Source organism: Saccostrea cucullata, unplaced genomic scaffold (genome assembly GCF_032062105.1).
Source record: "Saccostrea cucullata isolate Sc308-1 unplaced genomic scaffold, CSIRO_AGI_Scuc_v1 ctg133, whole genome shotgun sequence".
NCBI lineage: Eukaryota > Metazoa > Mollusca > Bivalvia > Ostreida > Ostreidae > Saccostrea > Saccostrea cuccullata.
Window position 1 is genome coordinate 57,546 of NW_026935574.1, and position 20,782 is coordinate 78,327.

Below are 20,782 nucleotides of genomic sequence, written 5' to 3' on the forward strand. Positions count from 1 at the left end.
ATAAATCAATTTGATCAAACCTTTCCAAAGGTAATGTTCCATCAAAATGTACATGTTAATATTTTGATAAGTCTGTTACCTGTGGGACATAAAACAGCTTCCCCTTTTCTGGTTTGGTCATAGTTCCTCCAAATAGCGGCCAAAGCTGAAAGGGTTTCATATTTGTTACAGTTACATGTATTTCTTCATCCTATTGAATTAGACTTTTTTGATAAGTTAATAAATATTGACATAAATAACGGTTATTTATCTTACCTCTCCTAGAACTCGGAACAGAGAGCTTTTACCACAGCCATTTGGTCCACAAACTAACACATTCTCTCCAGATTTCACCTGTTACGCAATTCAAATAAAAAAACCCATTTATACATGCATGCATCTGTAATTTTTAGCAAGTCATGAATTTGCAAGATAATGTTTTATACATTAACCCCCCCCAAAAAAACATTAATTAATAAAAAGTTAATCTTGCTCACCTCAAAACTCATTTCCTGTAGAAGAACATCTCCATTGGGAGTCACTAGTGGAACTTTGTCAAATCTGATAAAAAAAATCCAAAACATAGAACTAACATCAAAGCCAAGGGTGATGGTGCAATTACTTTCACAAGAATTTTATAAAACTTACTTAATGATATAATCTTTGATGACAATTTTCCCATCCCCTGGTTTGAAATTGCTGGAAACTTTCTCTTTTCCTGTAATAAACATACACATGTAAAAGCATTAAACACATTACTATACATGAACTAGTGAACAAACTAGGGATGTTTGAGTAAATATGGTTGGCCATTAAGTGATTCTTACCAGTTTGAACTGATCCTATCATAAAAGGATTGAAAATTTTCTACATGCATGTAATGAATGTATAGAATGTATAAGCATAAACTGTCTCACTTAAACTAAATAAATTCATGGAAATTTTTTGAAGATTTTAACTTCAGCTAAGAGGCAAAACTGACTTTTTTTAAAAAAATTGAATAAATTTTGACTATTTACTGAGTTAAGAATCCAGACCCTTGATGTATTGGTCAAACTGCTTACTCTGATCAGACACCATGGTCCTCTCATAATGCCCCCTGCTGATGTCGTCCAGTACCTTGATATATTAGTCTAACTGATGTCATCCAGTACCTTGATATATTAGACTAACTGATGTCATCCAGTACCTTGATATATTAGATTAACTGATGTCATCCAGTACCTTGATATATTAGACTAACTGATGTCATCCAGTACCTTGATATATTAGATTAACTGATGTCATCCAGTACCTTGATATACATGTATTAGCCTAACTGATGTCATCAAGTACCTTGATATATTAGCCTAACTGATGTCATCCAGTACCTTGATATATTAGACTAACTGATGTCATCCAGTACCTTGATATATTAGCCTAACTGATGTCATCCAGTACCTTGATATATTAGACTAACTGATGTCATCCAGTACCTTGATATATTAGCCTAACTGATGTCATCCAGTACCTTGATATATTTGCCTAACTGATGTCATCCAGTACCTTGATACATTAGACTAACTGATGTCATCCAGTACCTTGATATATTAGACTAACTGATGTCATCCAGTACCTTGATATATTAGTCTAACTGATGTCATCCAGTACCTTGATATATTAGACTAACTGATGTCATCCAGTACCTTGATATATTAGTGTAACTGATGTCATCCAGTACCTTGATATATTAGTCTAACTGATGTCATCCAGTATCTTGATGTATTAGTCTAACTGATTTCATCCAGTACCTTGATATATTAGTCTAACTGATGTCATCCAGTACCTTGATATATTAGTCTAACTGATGTCATCCAGTACCTTGATATATTAGTCTAACTGATGTCATCCAGTACCTTGATATATTAGTCTAACTGCTTACCTCCGCTCTGATCAGACACCATGGTCCTCTCATAATGCCCCCTGCTGATGTCATCCAGTACCTTGATTAGTTCTGTGATACGAGCAGTAAACCTGTAACAAAACACGCAGGTAACATCAACAGTCAATAGAGAAGTCTCAGTAGAATTTAAAATTTAAAGATAAACCAAACAAATGAAAAAAGTTTTATTTTCTACATCAAAAGTGCTCAAAGGAATCTAGCCATGACTAAAAATCATATAAAAATAATATCCTTTGATATTCATGTGGCTATAATGTCAATGCTTACTGAAAACTGTAAAGGTCAAACTTACCCCGCCAATCTGGTCATTTCTCTTCCTGCTAGTACGATTCGACCAATAGCTTCTGCCATCCGTACCAACATTCTGCCACTCTTGTAGTAATCCTATAGAATACCACAATAAGATTTGATTCCTGATTTTACCTATTAATGACTATAATGGTCAATACCAAGTTAAAGAATATATAAAAACATTTCATATTTCATTCCAAATGGACGATTACAAAAAATCAGGTAAGTAATTTAAAATATGAATTTGATTGTATAAGATAAAACTCAGAGTGAAGATGTTAAAGGGAGATAACTACAAACCTCAAGTCTCTCACTGTGTGAGCTGTTTAGATGGCGTGGGTGGGCAAGGTCAAGGAAAGGTCGACTGACCACCAGGTAACCAAAAACAGTAGCGATGTCTGAAACAAGGTTTACAATGGGTAAAGACAGTTTTAGTCTTCTGCAAAATATAAATCACTAAATACAGGTACAGTATGTATATTCTAAAGAGGTAAAATACTGTGGCATACTTACATTTGGCAATAATGTTGTCTACAAATCCCATTTGTAATCGGAAAAAGATGAAATCTTTTAAATGTGTTACCTACAATACACAATAACATCATCAGTTTCACACCTGAAGAGCTGGAAACTAATTAATACGTAGGATTTTTTTATTTTCTATTTTATTTTAACTTTCACATATATATCAAACAGGTATATACAAAAGTATATTCACATATATATATCTTCATTCAAGTGCCTATTATAGATAGCATATACAGGTATCAAATTTACATAAAGACATTCACATACACATGTTCACATTTAATTAAGAACATTGAAGAGAGAAAAACAAAAATATAGGGGCATAGTGTTGTTTTTTCTTTACATTAAGGGGGGTGTAAAAATTAACATCTATTTCTTTTTCTCCAATATATCTTCCTTTTAAAAATCCAGTTTGATCTGTATGTATTAATTTATTTAAAACTTTTTTTATTCATTTGGCTATACACCAAGACGCTAATTTATAAATAACATTTAAAAGGCTAATGGGACACCAATTTTTTAAAAATTCTTTTGATTTTCCTGCTTTTGGTATACAAATAATGATTCCTAATCTATTTACATCTGAAAATTGCATTGATTCATTAGCATTATTTATTGCCATTGTCACAAATATACCAATATTTTTCCAAAAGAACTTTAAAAACTCACACGTAAATCCATTTGTCCTGGACTTTTATCATTTTTCAAAAAATATAAAACTTCATCTTTAGTTATTGATCCCTCTAAACTTGCTGATTCCCTCTCACTTAGTCTTGGTATATCATAATCATTTAGTCTATTGTAAATACTATCATCTGATTTTACATTTTCTCTTTTTTTGCATAAATTTTCATAAAATATTTTTGTCTCATTTAAAATGTCCTCTTGATTGGATATCATACACCCATCTTCTTTAATAATTTTAGGAATTTGTTTACTGATATAATTTCTTGACTCTAAACTTGCAAAATACTTTGTCGGTTTTTCGCCTTCCTCAATCCATTTAAGGGGACGAAGGATGTATGGTCACATGACTTAGTTTAATTACGTCATAATCCCTGAAAAAATATGTACAAAACAAGATTGAAACCATAGTACTTGTATAATTTTTGACTGTTTGTTTCAGTTCACCATCTTGTATAAAAATATCTAAAAAGATTCAAACTTCCTAGCAAATATTATCAAATGTCCAATGAGTCGGTGACGTTATAGTGGATCTCTTAGTACAGTAAGATTATACACAGTAAAACAGGGGTAGTATACCTAATATCATAAAAACGGGTCATGATCAGTACATGATGGCATATTTTGTGAATTAGGGAACACAACAAATATTTTTACATGGTACTTGACGGAAATATTTTTTATGTATGTCTTGTTTCATTTATTTCGTAAATGTGTGACGTCATAGTTGGGTTTTCCCGTACTCGAGAAATGTAAACATGACACGTTTTTCTCAAGTTCGTGTCTTATTTAACTATGCCCTGTGCAATATTGAACTCAGCTTTACCAATCGATATTTTTACAGCTGATCAATGACATGATGATCTTGCATTTCGATGTAAATTTTCAAATATTGAATGGTAGGATTTTTTGCGAATTAATTTTTTTATTGTTTAAGTTGTCTTTAAAAGTACATAGTTTTCCGTCTCAAGATGCGGTGTGACAAAAGAATATTGCTTTTTCGAATTTTTAACCCTATTCCTACTCTGATATATTTTTAAAGACACATGTCCGCTGACATAATTTTTATCTATGCTGAAAAAAATTCCATGATTGACTGATTAATGGGCCAAGAAACATTGAGAAACAAAACTCCACTTAGACACTGTGGGGTATAGTATTTGTCACTTAATATCTCAAAAATAAGTCTAGAAATCTATTGATATATCTGCTTTAAGGTATGTGGGACATACTAAATTAGAGATATACAAAATATGAAAAAAATTGAACAACAGGTATTTTTACAGCTAAAGGTCCTTCTCCCCCTCAACACGAGATCTAATGCACTGGCCTTTCATTTTATTTATTCTAATTTTTTCAATTTCTTTTTGTTTGTTTGATAGATCACTATAGTATTTTCTGTCATGTTCTGTTCCAGGTCTAATATCTCTTTTTATAACTGAGCTTCACGCTCTTTTATTTTCTTTTTCTTAAAAGAAGAATATGATATTGTTTTTCCCCTAATTTTCATTAGCAGAGTATCCAAAAATAATTTATCACATATTGTAAATTGTAAATTTTCATCATTCACAGTACCTAAGTTTTCCATGTTATAAACTGGACATGCATACTGGCTTTTGACCTCAGTTATCTTTTGCATAATTAATTCCACATAGTCTTTATCTGTTAACAGAGAATTGTTTAATTTCCAGAAACCTTTTCCTTTTGTGAACTAATTTAGTTTGCAATATGCGACAACTGGAGAATGGTCAGAGCGATACATGTAACTGTTTTCATGTTTTATTTTTGGTATCAAGGGCAATAAAGATTCAGACGTGAGGAAGAAGTCAAGTCTTGCCTGTTTAATTGGATTTTTCCTTCTCCATGTGAATTGTCTAAGTTTGGGATTATTTTCTCGAAAAACATCTATCAGATTCAAAGTATCTTTTAAATTCAACAATTCTTCTCTTGCATTTGGGTTATTTATGTTTTTATAATTCATAGAGTCCAACTTAAAAGATCAAATTAAAATCCCCACCCATTATTATATACTGTATACTTATATACTTATATAGGAATAAAAATCTTCAATCTTTTTCAAAAGGTTTGAATAAAAAATTGGTGTATCTAAATTTCCACCATAAATATTTACCAATAGAAAATTTAAACCCTCAATAGTCACATCTACAATCAAAAAATTTCCAGTGTCATCTTTACTACCTCAGTAGTTTTATGGTACATGTACTTCAAACTCACAATTGTTATTGAAAAGTATTGCAACCCCAAGAATTAGACTTAAATGAACTGAAAAAGGCCTTGCATCCCCATTGTGACTGTAAAAAAATTTCTTCACTACTTGTAAAGTGTGTATCTTGAAGAAAATATACATTATACTTTTTGCCTTTGAGGTAATTTAAGACATCCCTTCTTTTGTTTTTATCACCCAGCCCCTGGCAGTTTACTGTGATTATTTTTAACTGGTTATTGTCAACTTGGTCCCCCATAACATGCATGGTAAAATTGTATTGTCAACCCCGAAAAATGAAAGCAGTAAAAAAGAAAAGAAGGAAACTCATAGATTAAACAACAAGAGGCCCAGGGGCCACAGCGCTCACCTGAGCACATCAGGCTTGAATTTACTCCACCCCCCCTCCAGGCGTTCATCATTTGAACAAACTAGAATCTACACTACCTGAGGATGATTCCATATAAATATCACAAATCATAGCTTTGAAGTACTTGAAAAGAAGATTTTAAAAGGTTTCCCTATATATCCCTATGTAAAACTTGGGTCGGCCATTTTGGCCCCACCTTTGCCCCGGGGGTCACGATTTGAACAAACTTAAATCTGCTCTACCTGAGGATGATTCCACATGAGTTTCATCTTTCCTGGCCCAGTGGTTCTGGAGAAAAAGATTTTTAAAGATTTTTCCTATATATTCCTATGTAAAACTTGGGTCGGCCATTTTGGCCCCACCCTAGCCCCGGGGGTCATGATTTGAACAAACTTGAATCTACACTACCTGAGGATGCTTCCACATGAGTTTAATCTTTCCAGGCCCAGAGGTACTGGAGAAGAAGATTTTTAAAGATTTTTCAAATATATTCCTAATTAAAACTTGGGTCGGCAATTTTGGCCCCACCCTTGCCCCGGGGGTCATGATTTGAACAAACTTGAATCTACACTACCTGAGGATGATTCCACATGAGTTTCATCTTTCCTGGCCCAGCGGTTCTGGAGAAGAAGATTTTTTAAAAATGCCATAAATTTTTCACAAATTCATAATTATCTCCCCTTGGAAGGGGGCGTGGCCCTTCATTTGAACAAACTTGATTCCCCTTCACCCAAGGATACTTTGTGCCAAGTTTGGTTGAAATTGGCCCAGTGGTTCTTGAGAAGAAGATGAAAATGTGAAAAGTTTACGCCGACGACGCCGACAACGACGACGACGACGACGACGACAGACAACGGACAAATTTTGATCAGAAAAGCTCACTTGAGCCTTCGGCTCAGGTGAGCTAAAAATGAAACATATTTACATATAGCAGGTTTCATAGCCTCTGATGTAATCATAACAAAGAGAAAAATTAGCCGAATCGGGCTTATCTGAAGTTAATCAACAAATAATATTATTGTGCCCCTCATAACTGGACATTATTACTACAACATAAAAAAGAAGTATGTCCGAATAAACTATACAGTACCGGAAAAAAACATACGACAAGCATGAACATCTTAACCGTAAAAAGAAAAGAAAAGAAAAAATTATTAACAATTTTTAAAAAGAAAAAAGACGTAGCTTTTTGGAGACTGTAGGAATTGGGGGAAATAGATTTAAAATATTTTAATTTTCTTTTTTTAAATAAAAAGATGAATATTATATTTTCTATAGGCCTATCATATAGTAATATATGTATATACAGAATTACAATTAAATTTCAAAAAAAAGACAAGAAAAAGGGAACCTACATATATTGCATGGTTACAGGCAGTATTAAAACTTAGATATACATATTGTTTTTAGATACAAGAGTTAACTTACATATGCATATAAATGTATGTAAGCCATTTCTCATACACCTACAGAAACAAAATATGTACATGTATAGTATTTAGTAAGTTTAAAGAGACATTATCCAAAGATAACAGAAAAAGAGGGTGTGAAATAATTCAGTCCTTTAACTGTTCAGAGTTTATTGGCAGCATTGAGCACAGCATCACATATGATATCGAAGCGCCTTGGTCCGTTATGATTTCCCGATTTCCTTGAAATAATGAATGCGACATTCGTGGCACTTTGATCTCCTAAAAGCTGGACCACTCTCCTACCTGCACCATATTCTCAATCATCGCAGTATCCATCGCGGATGTTCCCTTGTGCATCTTGTATCTGATATGCTAGGACGTAATGGTGCGCTTTGGCGGAGTTCGGGTCACTCATAACTTTTTTGTAAAATTATCTGATCTCTGCATACGTACTCGCTTTTGTTGCCACCGCTTTGAAGACATTGCCACCCTCATGGATAGGATCACTTGTCATCGCTTCTATCTCGTTTAACTTTTCCTCTTCTGCCTCGTCCACAAAACGCAGATCTTCAGCTGTAGGCATGGTAACCTTTTCCCGATACACATTTCCATTAGGAAACACAACTTTATTCCCAATTATCTTGGTCTCTATTTTGTTCATCCTGTACTGTGTATTGATCTCCTTAAGCCTCCTTCTACTTTCATTAATTTGCACTGGTGTTTGAGGTGTAATGTAACAAGGTAAGGCACTTTTTTCCTTGTTCTCTTTTTTCTCCTTTTCCCGCAGAGCTCTTTGGGCTGAAAGAATCTGGTCCTTATCTTAAGAGTTGCATAGTTTTCCCGTAATGGTTCTGGGTTTATTGCCTGGTATTCTAGGTCCATTACGATGAATTCTAACGAAACCGATGTCCAGTTTTAAATGATCACTAATGAGCTGGTGAACTTTTGCATTAATATCCTCGTTTTCCTATTCTGCCAGACTATGGATTAGAATGTTATCTCTTATAGATCTTCCTCTCAGATCTACAATCTCACTTTCTTGTGTCACTTTCCTGTCTAAATTCACAACGATCGACTTCAACAGCTGAAGTTCCTTACAGAGGGTAATATTTTCCTGTTTTAAAGTTTCAGTTTCAGACTGGTTGTCTTCATGCTGTTGAGCGAAGTATCTAATCCTGTCATCTAGTCCATCCTCATTCCATAAATCCTTCTGCATGTTATTCAACGACTCTTGCAGAGCATTAACAGAGTCCATCTTTTCCGTTATAGCCCGAAGGCTGGTGTAGATAATGGACATGTGGCTTAATGCTCCACTGACCGCCAGGGTAGAGGCGTTAAACCAGGATTTCGTACCTGTGAGGAGTTCTCACCTTTAGACTTTGAGTCACTCATTATGAAAAGTCATTTTTTTCACCAAAAAGGCCAACAAATGCACAAATTCGGTAGCAAATATGACTATATACACCAGTGCAACGATTTTAGGCCACAAAAAACGATTTTACCTACCCAAAATTCCACTAGCTACCCTTCGATCTAAAGCCTGCATGACCATCACCGTTACAGGTCACGTGATTTTTTTCCCAAAAAACAAAAAGAAACAAAAGACAAAAAAAAAAACCATAAAAAAGGAAAATCAACTTACTAGTTTATCAAATGTTGCTAGTATAATGGTTTGTTCTCGACGATTTCCCTGGTAAAATGCAATTTCCTCACTTGAAAGAAAAAAATTGACATAACCTTAAAATTAAAATCAGTATTTCATTCTTTCAAGGTTAATATTGTTGGTGAAAGATTCCAACTTATTACAGTAAAACTCGGTTATAACGAAGTCACTGGGACCTTTAAAATTACTTTGTTGTATCCGTAATATGTTATATCCATATAATGAATTCGTTAAATTTATATAGCTGGGGATCCAAGATAACTTTGCTATTTCCGTGAATTCGCAATATCCGTGTTCGCACTAAACAGGTTTTGCTGTACATGTGTATATTTTTAAGTAATCTTTTACCAAAATAAAAAGTTATTCACAGTATAAAGTTACTACATCTCTGACTGAAGACTTATTTCAACATATCGGGGATATAATATCAGTGTTTGAGATACCATGATTACCAGTACTTGTTAATGATCAGTTAACCAAGTACTTGTTATTGAATGGAAAACTACCTATTACTATTTATTCAATTAACTACCAATCAGTGACCTGATACCTGTTAGTGATGAGCCTTGAGTTAACATATCTGTACTCTCCTTCAAGTTTCTGTTCCTGAACCGTCAACTTTCCTATTGGTCTTCTAACTCTGTAAGAAATTAAAGATGTGTTAAATTTGTTCTTAGGCTTGAAAACATAAAACTTGGCAAAATAAATCTTACAAATACAATTAAATGTACATAACATATAAAATGACTTCCTTACCTTGTAAGAATTAGACCAGATATTACTAAATATCCAAGCATGACAGCAGGGCCCTGGAATAAATCAGTATAGTCTGAAGATCCAATGACATCAAACAAACAAGGCTTCAGAAATCAAGTCTTTTTTAATAATCATTTTCATTTCTCACTCCAGTTAGGTACAAATTCCTTAAGCTTAGCAGAAAATATGAATACAATGGATAAAAGCAAACTAAAAGGTAAAACCCAGCAGAAATTTTATTGCAATACATTACAGTGGACCCTCATTTATCCGGACGCTTTGGTTCCCACTCAATTTGTCCGGAAATGTGAAGCATCCGGATATCTGAATCAACAGTTAAACAAGATAAAATAACATTTAAAAATTTCGTTCCGTTGAAAAATCGTCCGGATACTGAAGCATCCGGATATCTGGCGTCCGGATATCTGAAGGTCCACTGTATAAAGGCATACCTGAGCTCCTATACTGCCTGTTAATTTGGCTGTGTACAGAACTACATCTAAAAGGGGCTGAAAAACATAATCAGATACTACTGAAACCTTCATGTAAGTCAAAGTGGCTAGAAAATTTCAAACATTCTGTAAACCAAACAAATTAGAGACCGACTCACCTTGCTGAGATTTGAGTAAAGCTCAGCCACTGAGTCACAAAACTTGTCTACATCCTGAGTTAACAGCTGGTCAGCATTGGCAATACGATTATCCAGGTTACTCATTTTGTAGTACGTAAAGCCCCTGTAAGGAAGACAACACCAAACTCAGCCCAGAAGAGCTAGATAATTCAGATACACTCGCATTCTAACAAACCAAACCCAGCGTTACCTGAGATATCTGTCATACAGGTGCTTCGTGAGTCGTATACGGAACTTCAGTTTTAGTTCATTTAATCCATACTGTAATATAAATAACGTAGTTTTGAAATCCGTCATCCATGTACATGTTGACATCATGGCAATTAGTTAATGTTTAAGCAATTATCTAAACTTCTTTTTTAATAGTTCTCTTCAGTTACAGTGCATTTTAGATGAAGTATTTGAAAAGCACAAACCTTTAAACAATTGTTTATGATAGAGATCTGAAAGTAGAAAACAAAATATACATGTATATATATTGTAGGCAACAAAACAAGTACAATAAAATTCGGTTATAACAAAGTCACTGGGACATATGAAATTACTTCACTTTATCTGTAATTTATATCCATATAAGGAATTTGTTAAATTCATATACATGTAGCTTGGGATCCAAGATAACCTGGCTATATCCGTTAATTTTGCAATATTCGTGTTCCTACTAAGGCTACATGAAATTGAAATTCTGGTTCTCAGGCCCGTGCGCATCCGTTTTGAGGTGGCTGCATTGCTAATTTTATTGTATTTTTGATAAAATAAAAAGTTGGTAATGCAGAGACCAATCCAGAAAAAAAATTCCGTCCTTAATTTTTCATAGTTTAGCATTCAAATATCGCTTCCGGTAGCCATTTTCAAAGAGATTTTGGCTACTTCGTTTGAAAATACATGTACATTCGAGGACAATGTCTACAATGTTCACAAGCTGATAAACAATGGATGAAGCAGAACTTCTAATCAGACATGGAAAGTATATCTGTGATTAAAAAAATTATCTTTATGTTAAAGAAAATTTGAAAATTAAAATAAAAAAAAACCTCCCTCATCTACTTTATTGCCAATAAAATGATAAATAAAATGCCGCCCTCCCGCATCTGTTTTGAAGAAAATTGGCCTGAGAACCAGAGAATTAAATTTAGATAGCCTTAACGAGTTTTACTGTACAACCACCAACAAAATGAATTTATGTATATAAATTATATTTTCCCTCTACTTCCTTAAGACTTTGGTAAGCTTTTGCACCCACAGTCAAGTCCCAGGGGCCATGATTTGAGCAAACATTACACTACACTTCCTACAAAAACTTTCACTTTACTTTTTTAACTTTTCTGGTCCAATGGGTCTTAAGAAAAAAGGGAATCTGAAATGACTGTGCCATATTTTCTTTATTATCTCTCCCTAGAAAGTGTGAGCCTCCATTTGGGCCCCCTCATTAAATATATTTTGCAACAAGTTTGATTAAAACTGGACCAGTGGGCCTTAGAAACTAGAGGCCCATGGGTTACAATGTTCACCTGAGTCAATTTGACTCTGCTGTTCATCAACTGATTTCACATGAGCTTTTGGCTCAGGTGAGCTAAGAAGTTTAAAATGTTGAAAGTTACAAACTTGATTAGAATGGCTGAGCCTTTATCAATTTATTTATTTATGTAAGGGTAGTTGAAGTCTTATGTAGAGGTTTCATGGTTACTCATACTCAATTTCCTGACAAAATAGACTTTAATTCCGACTTCTGTTGTGGATAGGGTACTTACGGCTGGCATGGCATAGATGAACTTGAACAAATGGACTTTAAATAATGACATGTCGCGACCAATGATTGCACTGTAAACAAATCAACAGCATGATCAGTGTTTATTAGGGATGTCAAATCGGTCGATTTTTGATACTCGGTTACTCGGACGTTTTTCCGATCGAGTACCCGGGTACTCGGTAAAAGTGTAAATAAATATGAACAAGCAAATTGAATACTGAATAAAACATTGTAAACTCTTGTAGAAATAAAACCAGATGCACTGATAGGAGACCTATCCGTGAATGTATTTCTGTCATAATAATGATGAGCACTTCGTGCCCGACGAAATTTAATATAACATACTTAATATTCAATTTATTTATCAAATAAACACAAGAATTAAAATTACAAGTTGTTCACAGTGGGTTTTTTTTAAAAAATAATCTGCTACGTAATTGTAATGTAACTCTTTGTCGCGTTTGACGAACAGGTATCAGTCGTCAGAGATACGTACAGTATCAACTTGAACTTGATCAAGTTCTCCTAACAGAGCAGATTTACGATTTTCGTACACTTTTTCGATCCTAGACTTTATAATATTACGGGATGGTATTTTGTAGTTTGGTGCAACGATGGACATCAGTTTTTTTAAGCCTTTGCCTTCAACCAGTTGAATTGGCATGTAATATCGCACGTGTAATATCATCCGCTCTTTTCCCGAGAATTTACGGCTTCTCGGAGAAATGACAAAATTATCTAATTTATTTAAACATAGTGGATCTTAAACGATGTTCAGTGAAAACAAATGATTAAAGCCAAACAAAAAATAAGGGAAGAAGACAGCCGAAGGTGAGAAAAGCCAGGTACCCAACGTGCTTGGTCATGATAATTACTGTATAAACACTGCCACAGGCGATAACGGTCATTTGGAGTCGTAGGAAACCCTAATTACTGTATGTACAAATGCAATGAGCATTTTACGTTTTAAAACAGATTGTTTAATGCATTAATAAATAAGTTTAGAACTATTCAAAAATATACATCCGAGTAACCGAGTACCGATTTTAGTATTCGATACTCGGACGTTCGATCGAGTACCCGGTTAACCGGGTACTCGTTGACATCCCTAATGTTTATGTATAAATATCAATATTTATGAAGTTACAACATCCAAGAATCTATCAATCTAACTAACAATCTAATTATAAATACTAGTATCCTTAACGTGATCACTATATTTCCATTAACAATCTTCAGGAGAAGATCTAAGCCATAATAAAAGCACAAGAAGGAAAAGATTGTTGCTTAAAACTGAATTCATTCCTGAAGATTTAAAGCTATTACTTGCATTTTCAAAATTCTAATGTAATGGACACTAAATCTATTTATTCTGATATCAAGGTCTGATGTAAAAGACACCAAATCAGTTAACTGGTATCACACTCTGATGAAGGATACTAAATTTCTTCACTGAAAGATTTCAAATTCTGATGTAAAAGACACTGAATTTATTAACAGATATCAAATTCACAATATGTACTTTAAACTTTGATTCAGTCAAAGGTGGGGCAATATATTTTTCAAATACAGTCATGCTAAAAATTATTAAATTTTCATATTTTGCATTTTTTTTCTCCATTTCTTGTCTGATACATTAATCCTGTACCTTTCTATGGCTGTGCCGTTTTGTATCATCCAGACATCTGCATAGGTCCTGCTGATCAGAGACACAGCTACCAGTAACAAATACCATGTCTACAAATAACACCAATACACTGTATAAGCAGAATTTTTAGCAAGGATTTGGAAATTTTAGCAAGGGTGCCGAGATTGTTAAATTTGAATGTCGCTAAAAATCAATTTCCATTTTATTTGTAATAGCTTCTTTAGTGTGCATTTTGAAATAGCTTAAATTACACCTCGCTAAAAATAAAATATAAATTTTTTAGGACAAATTGCTAAATTTGCGTCTCACTAGAACTTCCACTTACACGGTATTTATACACCATTTGATCCAATGACTCATTCTCAAAATGCCTGTCCAGGACAATCATTTTATAATAATCAAGTATAAAATGTTTTCGACACATACCTCCGAGACAAACCAACCAGGAATGAGAATTTTCAGGATGTTCAGCAGTCTCCTACAACAACAAAGAATTAATGTTATAAGGCTTATCAAACAGGTAAGCTGTAAACTGACTAGATCTTAACATTACGGCACTTACTTGAAGAAGACAGCATCAACTGCGGCTCGTTCTTTTCTAGCAGACCCAGACTGGAATGAGAACAAATCATTGAACAAGATGTAAACAAACCTAGTTAAGGAAGTGAATGAAATCCCAATAATTTCACAATACCGTATAATCCCTATTAACCGCCCCTACCCCTATAAGCGCCCCCTTAGGTCTTTTTCAATTGTCAGGAAATAAGGGCCCCTGTAAGTGATTAAAATCAAATAGAATTGTATCCAAAACCAGAAGTCTCTGTCGAGACTGTAGCTCTACTGGTTTGTACTTATCAAAAACCATTGCACTATTTTATGTATCTTTGTGTAGTCTACTTGTGTGCCAACCTATTTTGAAATCAAACTAGAACTGTAGAAGGAGTAGCGTTTTTAAGGAATTTCACAGAAAATTCTATTTTTAGTAACCATGGTAATACCGTTAATCGAAATCAGAAACAGATGCACTATTCTATGTATCTTAGTGTAGTCTACTTGTGTGCCAAGTTATATTGAAATCAGACCAGAACTGTAGAAGGAGTAGCGTTTTTAAAGAATTTCACAGAAAATTCTATTTTTAGTAACCATGGCAAAACCGTTCATCAAAATTAAAAACTGATGCACTATTCTATGTATCTTTGTGTAGTCTACTTGTGTGCCAAGTTATATTGAATTCAGACCAAAACTGTAGAAGGAGTAGTGTTTTTAAGGAATTTCACAGAAAATTCTATTTTTAGTAACCATGGCAACATCGTTCAACAAAATCAAAAACCGATGCACTATTCTATGTATCTTAGTGTAGTCTACTTGTGTGCCAAGTTATATTGAAATCAGACCAAAACTGTAGAAGGAGTAGCGTTTTAAAGGAATTTCACAGAAAATTCTATTTTTAGTAACCATGGCAACAAAGTTCATCGAAATCAAAAACCGATGCACTATTCTATGTATCTTAGTGTAGTCTACTTGTGTGCCAAGTTATATTGAAATCAGACCAAAACTGTAGAAGGAGTAGTGTTTTTAAAGAATTTCACAGAAAATTCTATTTTTAGTAACCATGCCAACACCGTTCATCAAAATTAGAAACCGATGCACTATTCTATGTTTCTTTGTGTAGTCTACTTGTGTGCCAAGTTATATTGAAATCAGACCAAAACTGTAGAAGGAGTAGCGTTTTTAAGGAATTTCACAGAAAATTCTATTTTTAGTAACCATGGCAACACCATTCATCGAAATCAAAAACTGATGCACTATTCTATGTATCTTAGTGTAGTCTACTTGTGTGCCAAGTTATATTGAAATCAGACCAAAACTGTAGAAGGAGTAGCGTTTTTAAGGAATTTCACAGAAAATTCTATTTTTAGTAACCATGGCAACACCGTTCATCGAAATCAAAAACTGATGCACTATTCTATGTATCGTAGTGTAGTCTACTTGTGTGCCAAGTTATATTGAAAACAGACCAAAACTGTAGAAGGAGTAGTGTTTTTAAGGAAATTCACAGAAAATTCTATTTTTAGTAACCATGGCAACACCGTTCATCGAAATCAAAAACCGATGCACTATTCTATGTATCTTAATGTAGTCTACTTGTGTGCCAAGTAATATTGAAATCAGACTAAAAATGTAGGAGGAGTAGCGTTTTGAAAAATTGTTTACAGACAGACAGACAGACAGACGGACGGACGCCGGACGCATTACTATCACATAAGCTCTTCTGGTCTCTGACCAGTAGAGCTAAAAATGAAGAAAATGAAAATGAAATTTGTCTATCATCCAATTTCTCAGTGGGAAATGAACAATTTAGCATAATTTGGGTGGATTATCTTCACTTTAAGTAAAGTTAGACATTATCTTAGTTGTTTCTTGTATTTATTTTCAAACGATTTTTTGAAGTTAACATGGTTAAAATATGACATTAAATATCATAAAGAGAACACCAAAATAACTGCCCCCTTTTTGCAATTTTCTAAGCGCCCGGGGCGGTTAATAAGGATTATACGGTAATATCACAATAAGGCCGAGGATGCAACTGTAAGCTGTTAATTCTACCACTGATTTATACAGATCTATCAAAAGAAGACTAAAAAGGATAAAACTAAAATGAATTTTGTATGTAGAAAAAAAACCCTTTAAGTTAGTCTAAATAAGTTAGAATAGATTTGTAACCAATTTAATAGTTGATGCTTTGACTTTAAATTGTTTTATTAATAGACGAGAATTACAAATACATGTATAACAGTCCTGTATACTACAGTCTACACTACTGGGGTAGTATAACAGCTGTTGATTGTATGTACACCATACCTCATGTATCACTACTTTGATTTCTTCTTTTGGAGTTCTACAAGAAAATACACATTTACATTTTAATAGATACACAAATGAGATATGATAGCTTCCTGTGACCTTTTCTGGGAAAAAAATCAGTAAATTCTGCAGTCTCGGTGAGTTTACAGATGTCAGGAGTCTGGAATCCACTTCAGGACATTGGATCCTGACAATATACAACTTCAATCAATGAGCTGACTGCAGTGATTTTTTTTTGGGGGGGGGGGGGGGGGGGGGGGGGGATTGTTTTTCCTCATCTCTGAACCAATCACATTAAACCTTTCCATGACAAACAACTGTAATAAGTTCATTGAGGTATAAACTGCTTACCTTTTATGCACCCGGATCGATAGATTGGAGGCGCATATTGTTTTTGTCCTGGCTGTCTGTCTGTCTGTTGTTAACTTTAACCTTTGCCATAACTTTTGAGCCATGAGAGATAGAGACTTCATATTTGGTATCCATACTTCCCTACTTAAGTTCTTTCAAGTGACACCAAGGTCAAAGACCTGTGATCTTGACTGTGACCAATATGCTAAAAAATAGCTTTCTAGATATTTGTTACTGCTGCATATTGTTTCACAAACACATCTTGTTATTAATGTATCTGTTTTATATCAAATTATGGAAGCTCAATCTGATCAGTGCCTTTCATTGAAAAAGGAAGCCTGTAGAGTATTAAAAAGTTTGTCAAGTGTCCAATGGCCATGAGTGGACTCGGGACCCTTGACATTGTGGGATGCTGACCTTTCTGGTATAGGCTAGTTGATTCCACACTTTTCAAAAGTTATGTCCCTTGGCTGCCATCTTGGGGGATAAACCCATAGAATCCTCACAGTAGCCTTTGTAGTTTTCAGGTTTGTAACTTCGTAATTTGACTAAAAAAAATTTCTGCCGTTTGTGTACTGACTGCCCGAAGATGGGGCTATACCCACACATTGAAAGAAAAAATTAAAACACAATGGATCTATCAAAGCATGTCCAAATGTTTGGTAGCATAAAGAAGAGAAATGTCGTTTCTTTCCCCCATTGACCTTAGGTTGACCAGCAAAGGGACACAACTTTTGCAAACTGTGGATTGGACTATTGCTACATCATTACACAAGTGTTAAATCTGTTTAGATTATTGTATTAACTTTCAGTCTCTTTTATATGCTATTTTAGTTAGAATAATCTTACTTAATTTTAGCAAGATATGTCAAGACTAAAAATTTTGAACAGAAGTCTCTTCAAGAGAATATTTTGTCTCCATCAATCTTGCTGAGATTAAATCGATCTATATGTCCATGATGTCCCAGGACAAACCCTCTCCTTTAACAGACTGTTAAGTCATTGTATCCCCAGTTTGGTTTGAGGACAGGTTTCAAATAAAAAAAGGGTTACATTAAAAATTGTGGAACACTTCTAGTATACCGGTCCTCATAAATATGGCGCTAAAATAGGTGCCGCCGAAGGCGGTGTACAATATATAGACGATCGCGTGAGCGATCGACAAAATCGAAAAAGAAGCCACAAATTGCAAATTTGACCCCAAAATCGTGTTCCTTGTGAAAAATTGGGTTTAAAAAACTGGTTTTTAAACACAGTTTTTTAAATGAGAATTAAAAGATTTCGTAAAATAACGTACTTGTTTAGGAAGTAAAACTCCATCTTGCGTTGTTTAGGAATGTGGTCACATGATCAATTTTTGACGTAATCTCATAAATATTCATGAGATGCGTCACTTGTGTTTTGACGTAATGAAGAAATGCCTGATAGGACTCAAAAATGCAATGCTATTAAAATTGCGAGATTTTTGTGAGAAATGCAGGGATTTAACAAATGTTAGCTAATTACTAGTCATAAAGGGATTGAATTGTGCATCATCATTAATTTGAAAGGAAAAATATTCTGAATATTTGGACATTACTCATGGTGATAAGGAGGTCAGGATATCGAGCTGCAGTTAACGGTAAGTCGCTTTTATAATGAGTTGCCTAAACTCAGCGCTGAAAATCGTCATGTTTCGACATTAGCGTTGATTTACCAATTACCTGAACTTTCATTTATAAAACTTTCCTGTTCTTTGTAGAGCAAAAATTTCATGAACTAAACCAAAGTGTAAGATATCGGCACGATTCGACAGGCTGATTCATGCAAGTTTTTGGTCACAAAAGGCACTCATAGTACGGTAGTAAATTAGTAAATTACATAAATTATCCCAAAGTCAGAAAGATTACAGAGTGGATTTATAAAACAACCCCAATTTTAAAATATAACCTAACCCTAATCACTCGATCGGATGCGTTTTGTTTAAGCGAGTGGGAAATTGCGGTTTGTTTACGCTCTGCATAGCAACGGCAAGGGAAATAACTGCTCATGCGCAATCGCGTGATTCTGGGGACCGGCATACTAGAAACTTCCCAAAATTGTAGCTGTCTCTGACTTCAAGTTGATTGTTTCAACGGAAATTAATATGCTATGAAAGAAAGCGTGGAACTGAATTTAACCAGGTCACCGTGCATCCTTTACCATATAAGCTTAATTGTCAAATAAAAGTACAAAATACATCCTGAGTCATTATTATTTAACTTCTCTGTGAAATGAGCTTGTAAAAACCCTGTCCCGGAATTTGAACTTCAAAAGTTAACCTTTAGACTCTGAATGCGTGCATTCCTTTACCCTGAGTTGTGTGACATTTTCGGTCAAACTATAATCTGACAAAACAAAGACATTTACCTTTTCCTTTTCTTGGCCAGATAGTTTCTGTATGCAAAGTAAGCGGCCGCTAAACCAGCTGTAGCGACGGCTGAATTTCTAGCCGTCAACTTACTGTACGCGGCCATGTTTGTTTGCTATTTGGAGATTCTAGTCACAAAATCTACACGGTTAGACATCAATAATCCGGAATAATATGAGCAAATTGATTAAATTTATTATTACACTTTTTGAAAAAATAGCACATCACCGAGGAAATAAAAGGATACGCCCAATACTGAGATCAAACTTCAAATGCATATAGGCTGTCTATTAAAAAAAAATTGATTCCCAGCTTGCATATACTGAGGTCTGCAAGGTACGTTTCATAGTTTTGACTGCAAAAATGTCTCCAGTTTGATGAAAATAGCCCAATTTGGATGTACAATGAAGCGCATTGAAGTGGTAAAATTTTCCGTTTGACTGGAACATTTTGAGCTATCTTTAGAGCGATGAAAGGAAAAATCGGTCAAATGGTTCATTCAAATACCTGTAGAACAGGTATTCCATAAATATAATAGCCAATCAAATTGACAGTCTGCATAAAGACCGAGTAAGCACGTGTTCCACTGATACATGTGTTATGATAACTCCCATAAACATGATAAATTCATAATTAAGTACAAATTCGTTGCAATACGTGTTTTACAGAAGCGGGAACTCTCTCTCTCTCTTATAACTTTAAAAATCTCCATTTCGGTGTAACTCATGTTGCTTGTCATGAAGAGTGGGTAGCTGCAATAATGTAGCCCTCTCCGATTTTTTTATATCTGATATTTTCTGAAAATGTATAAATACAGACAGCTGACTGCAAACCTCTCCTTTCTATGATACAGACCTAAGACCTTTAAGGAGGCAGGAATGTAGTGGTCAGCAGAGTTTCGATCGCCAGTGGCCAAATAGTTCAGTTGGTAGAGCACCTGACAGGAGATTCAGGGGGCCCAGGTTCAAATCTCGGTCTGGTCCACTGCATTTTCTCCTCTCCCGTTACACACATACATGTATATTGTAGAATCATCATTGTTTGTGGGGGACCAATGTTCATGGATTTTGTGGGTCACCCATGAATTTACATCCCCACAAACATTTTTTTTGTACACATATTGAACCATCATATTTCAAGTAACCCATGCAATTATTAATCAACTAAGATGTATGCATACCATGAAATCTAAAGATTCAAAGCCATCCCCCTTTTTTGAAGATATGAAGAACATTCTACCAGCTTAGATGTACCATGAAGGCCACATGTCTGATGCAAGGTCATTTTAATCAAAATTAT

General features: G+C 34.5%; 1 protein-coding gene across 2 annotated transcripts in view; it reads right to left on the reverse strand.

Moving 5' to 3' along the window:
- The window catches only part of LOC134243302 (ATP-binding cassette sub-family D member 3-like), a 30,925-nt gene extending 11,317 nt beyond the window's left edge, over nt 1-19,608 (reverse strand). For both annotated transcript variants that reach the window (XM_062725537.1, XM_062725539.1), the window contains exons 1-21: nt 19,483-19,608; nt 16,741-16,777; nt 14,441-14,490; nt 14,305-14,356; nt 13,879-13,967; nt 12,232-12,301; nt 10,897-10,923; nt 10,671-10,741; nt 10,460-10,583; nt 10,302-10,358; nt 9,850-9,902; nt 9,644-9,733; nt 9,073-9,142; nt 2,726-2,795; nt 2,513-2,610; nt 2,214-2,305; nt 1,901-1,992; nt 628-697; nt 477-540; nt 256-333; nt 80-145 (exon numbers count right to left, since the gene is read on the reverse strand). In XM_062725537.1, coding sequence (XP_062581521.1) covers nt 80-145; nt 256-333; nt 477-540; nt 628-697; nt 1,901-1,992; nt 2,214-2,305; nt 2,513-2,610; nt 2,726-2,795; nt 9,073-9,142; nt 9,644-9,733; nt 9,850-9,902; nt 10,302-10,358; nt 10,460-10,583; nt 10,671-10,741; nt 10,897-10,923; nt 12,232-12,301; nt 13,879-13,967; nt 14,305-14,356; nt 14,441-14,490; nt 16,741-16,777; nt 19,483-19,589 — 1,527 coding nt within the window. In that variant the 5' untranslated portion in view covers nt 19,590-19,608. The remainder of the gene's footprint in view (nt 1-79; nt 146-255; nt 334-476; nt 541-627; nt 698-1,900; nt 1,993-2,213; nt 2,306-2,512; nt 2,611-2,725; nt 2,796-9,072; nt 9,143-9,643; nt 9,734-9,849; nt 9,903-10,301; nt 10,359-10,459; nt 10,584-10,670; nt 10,742-10,896; nt 10,924-12,231; nt 12,302-13,878; nt 13,968-14,304; nt 14,357-14,440; nt 14,491-16,740; nt 16,778-19,482) is intronic.
- Nucleotides 19,609-20,782: the final 1,174 nt, after the last annotated feature.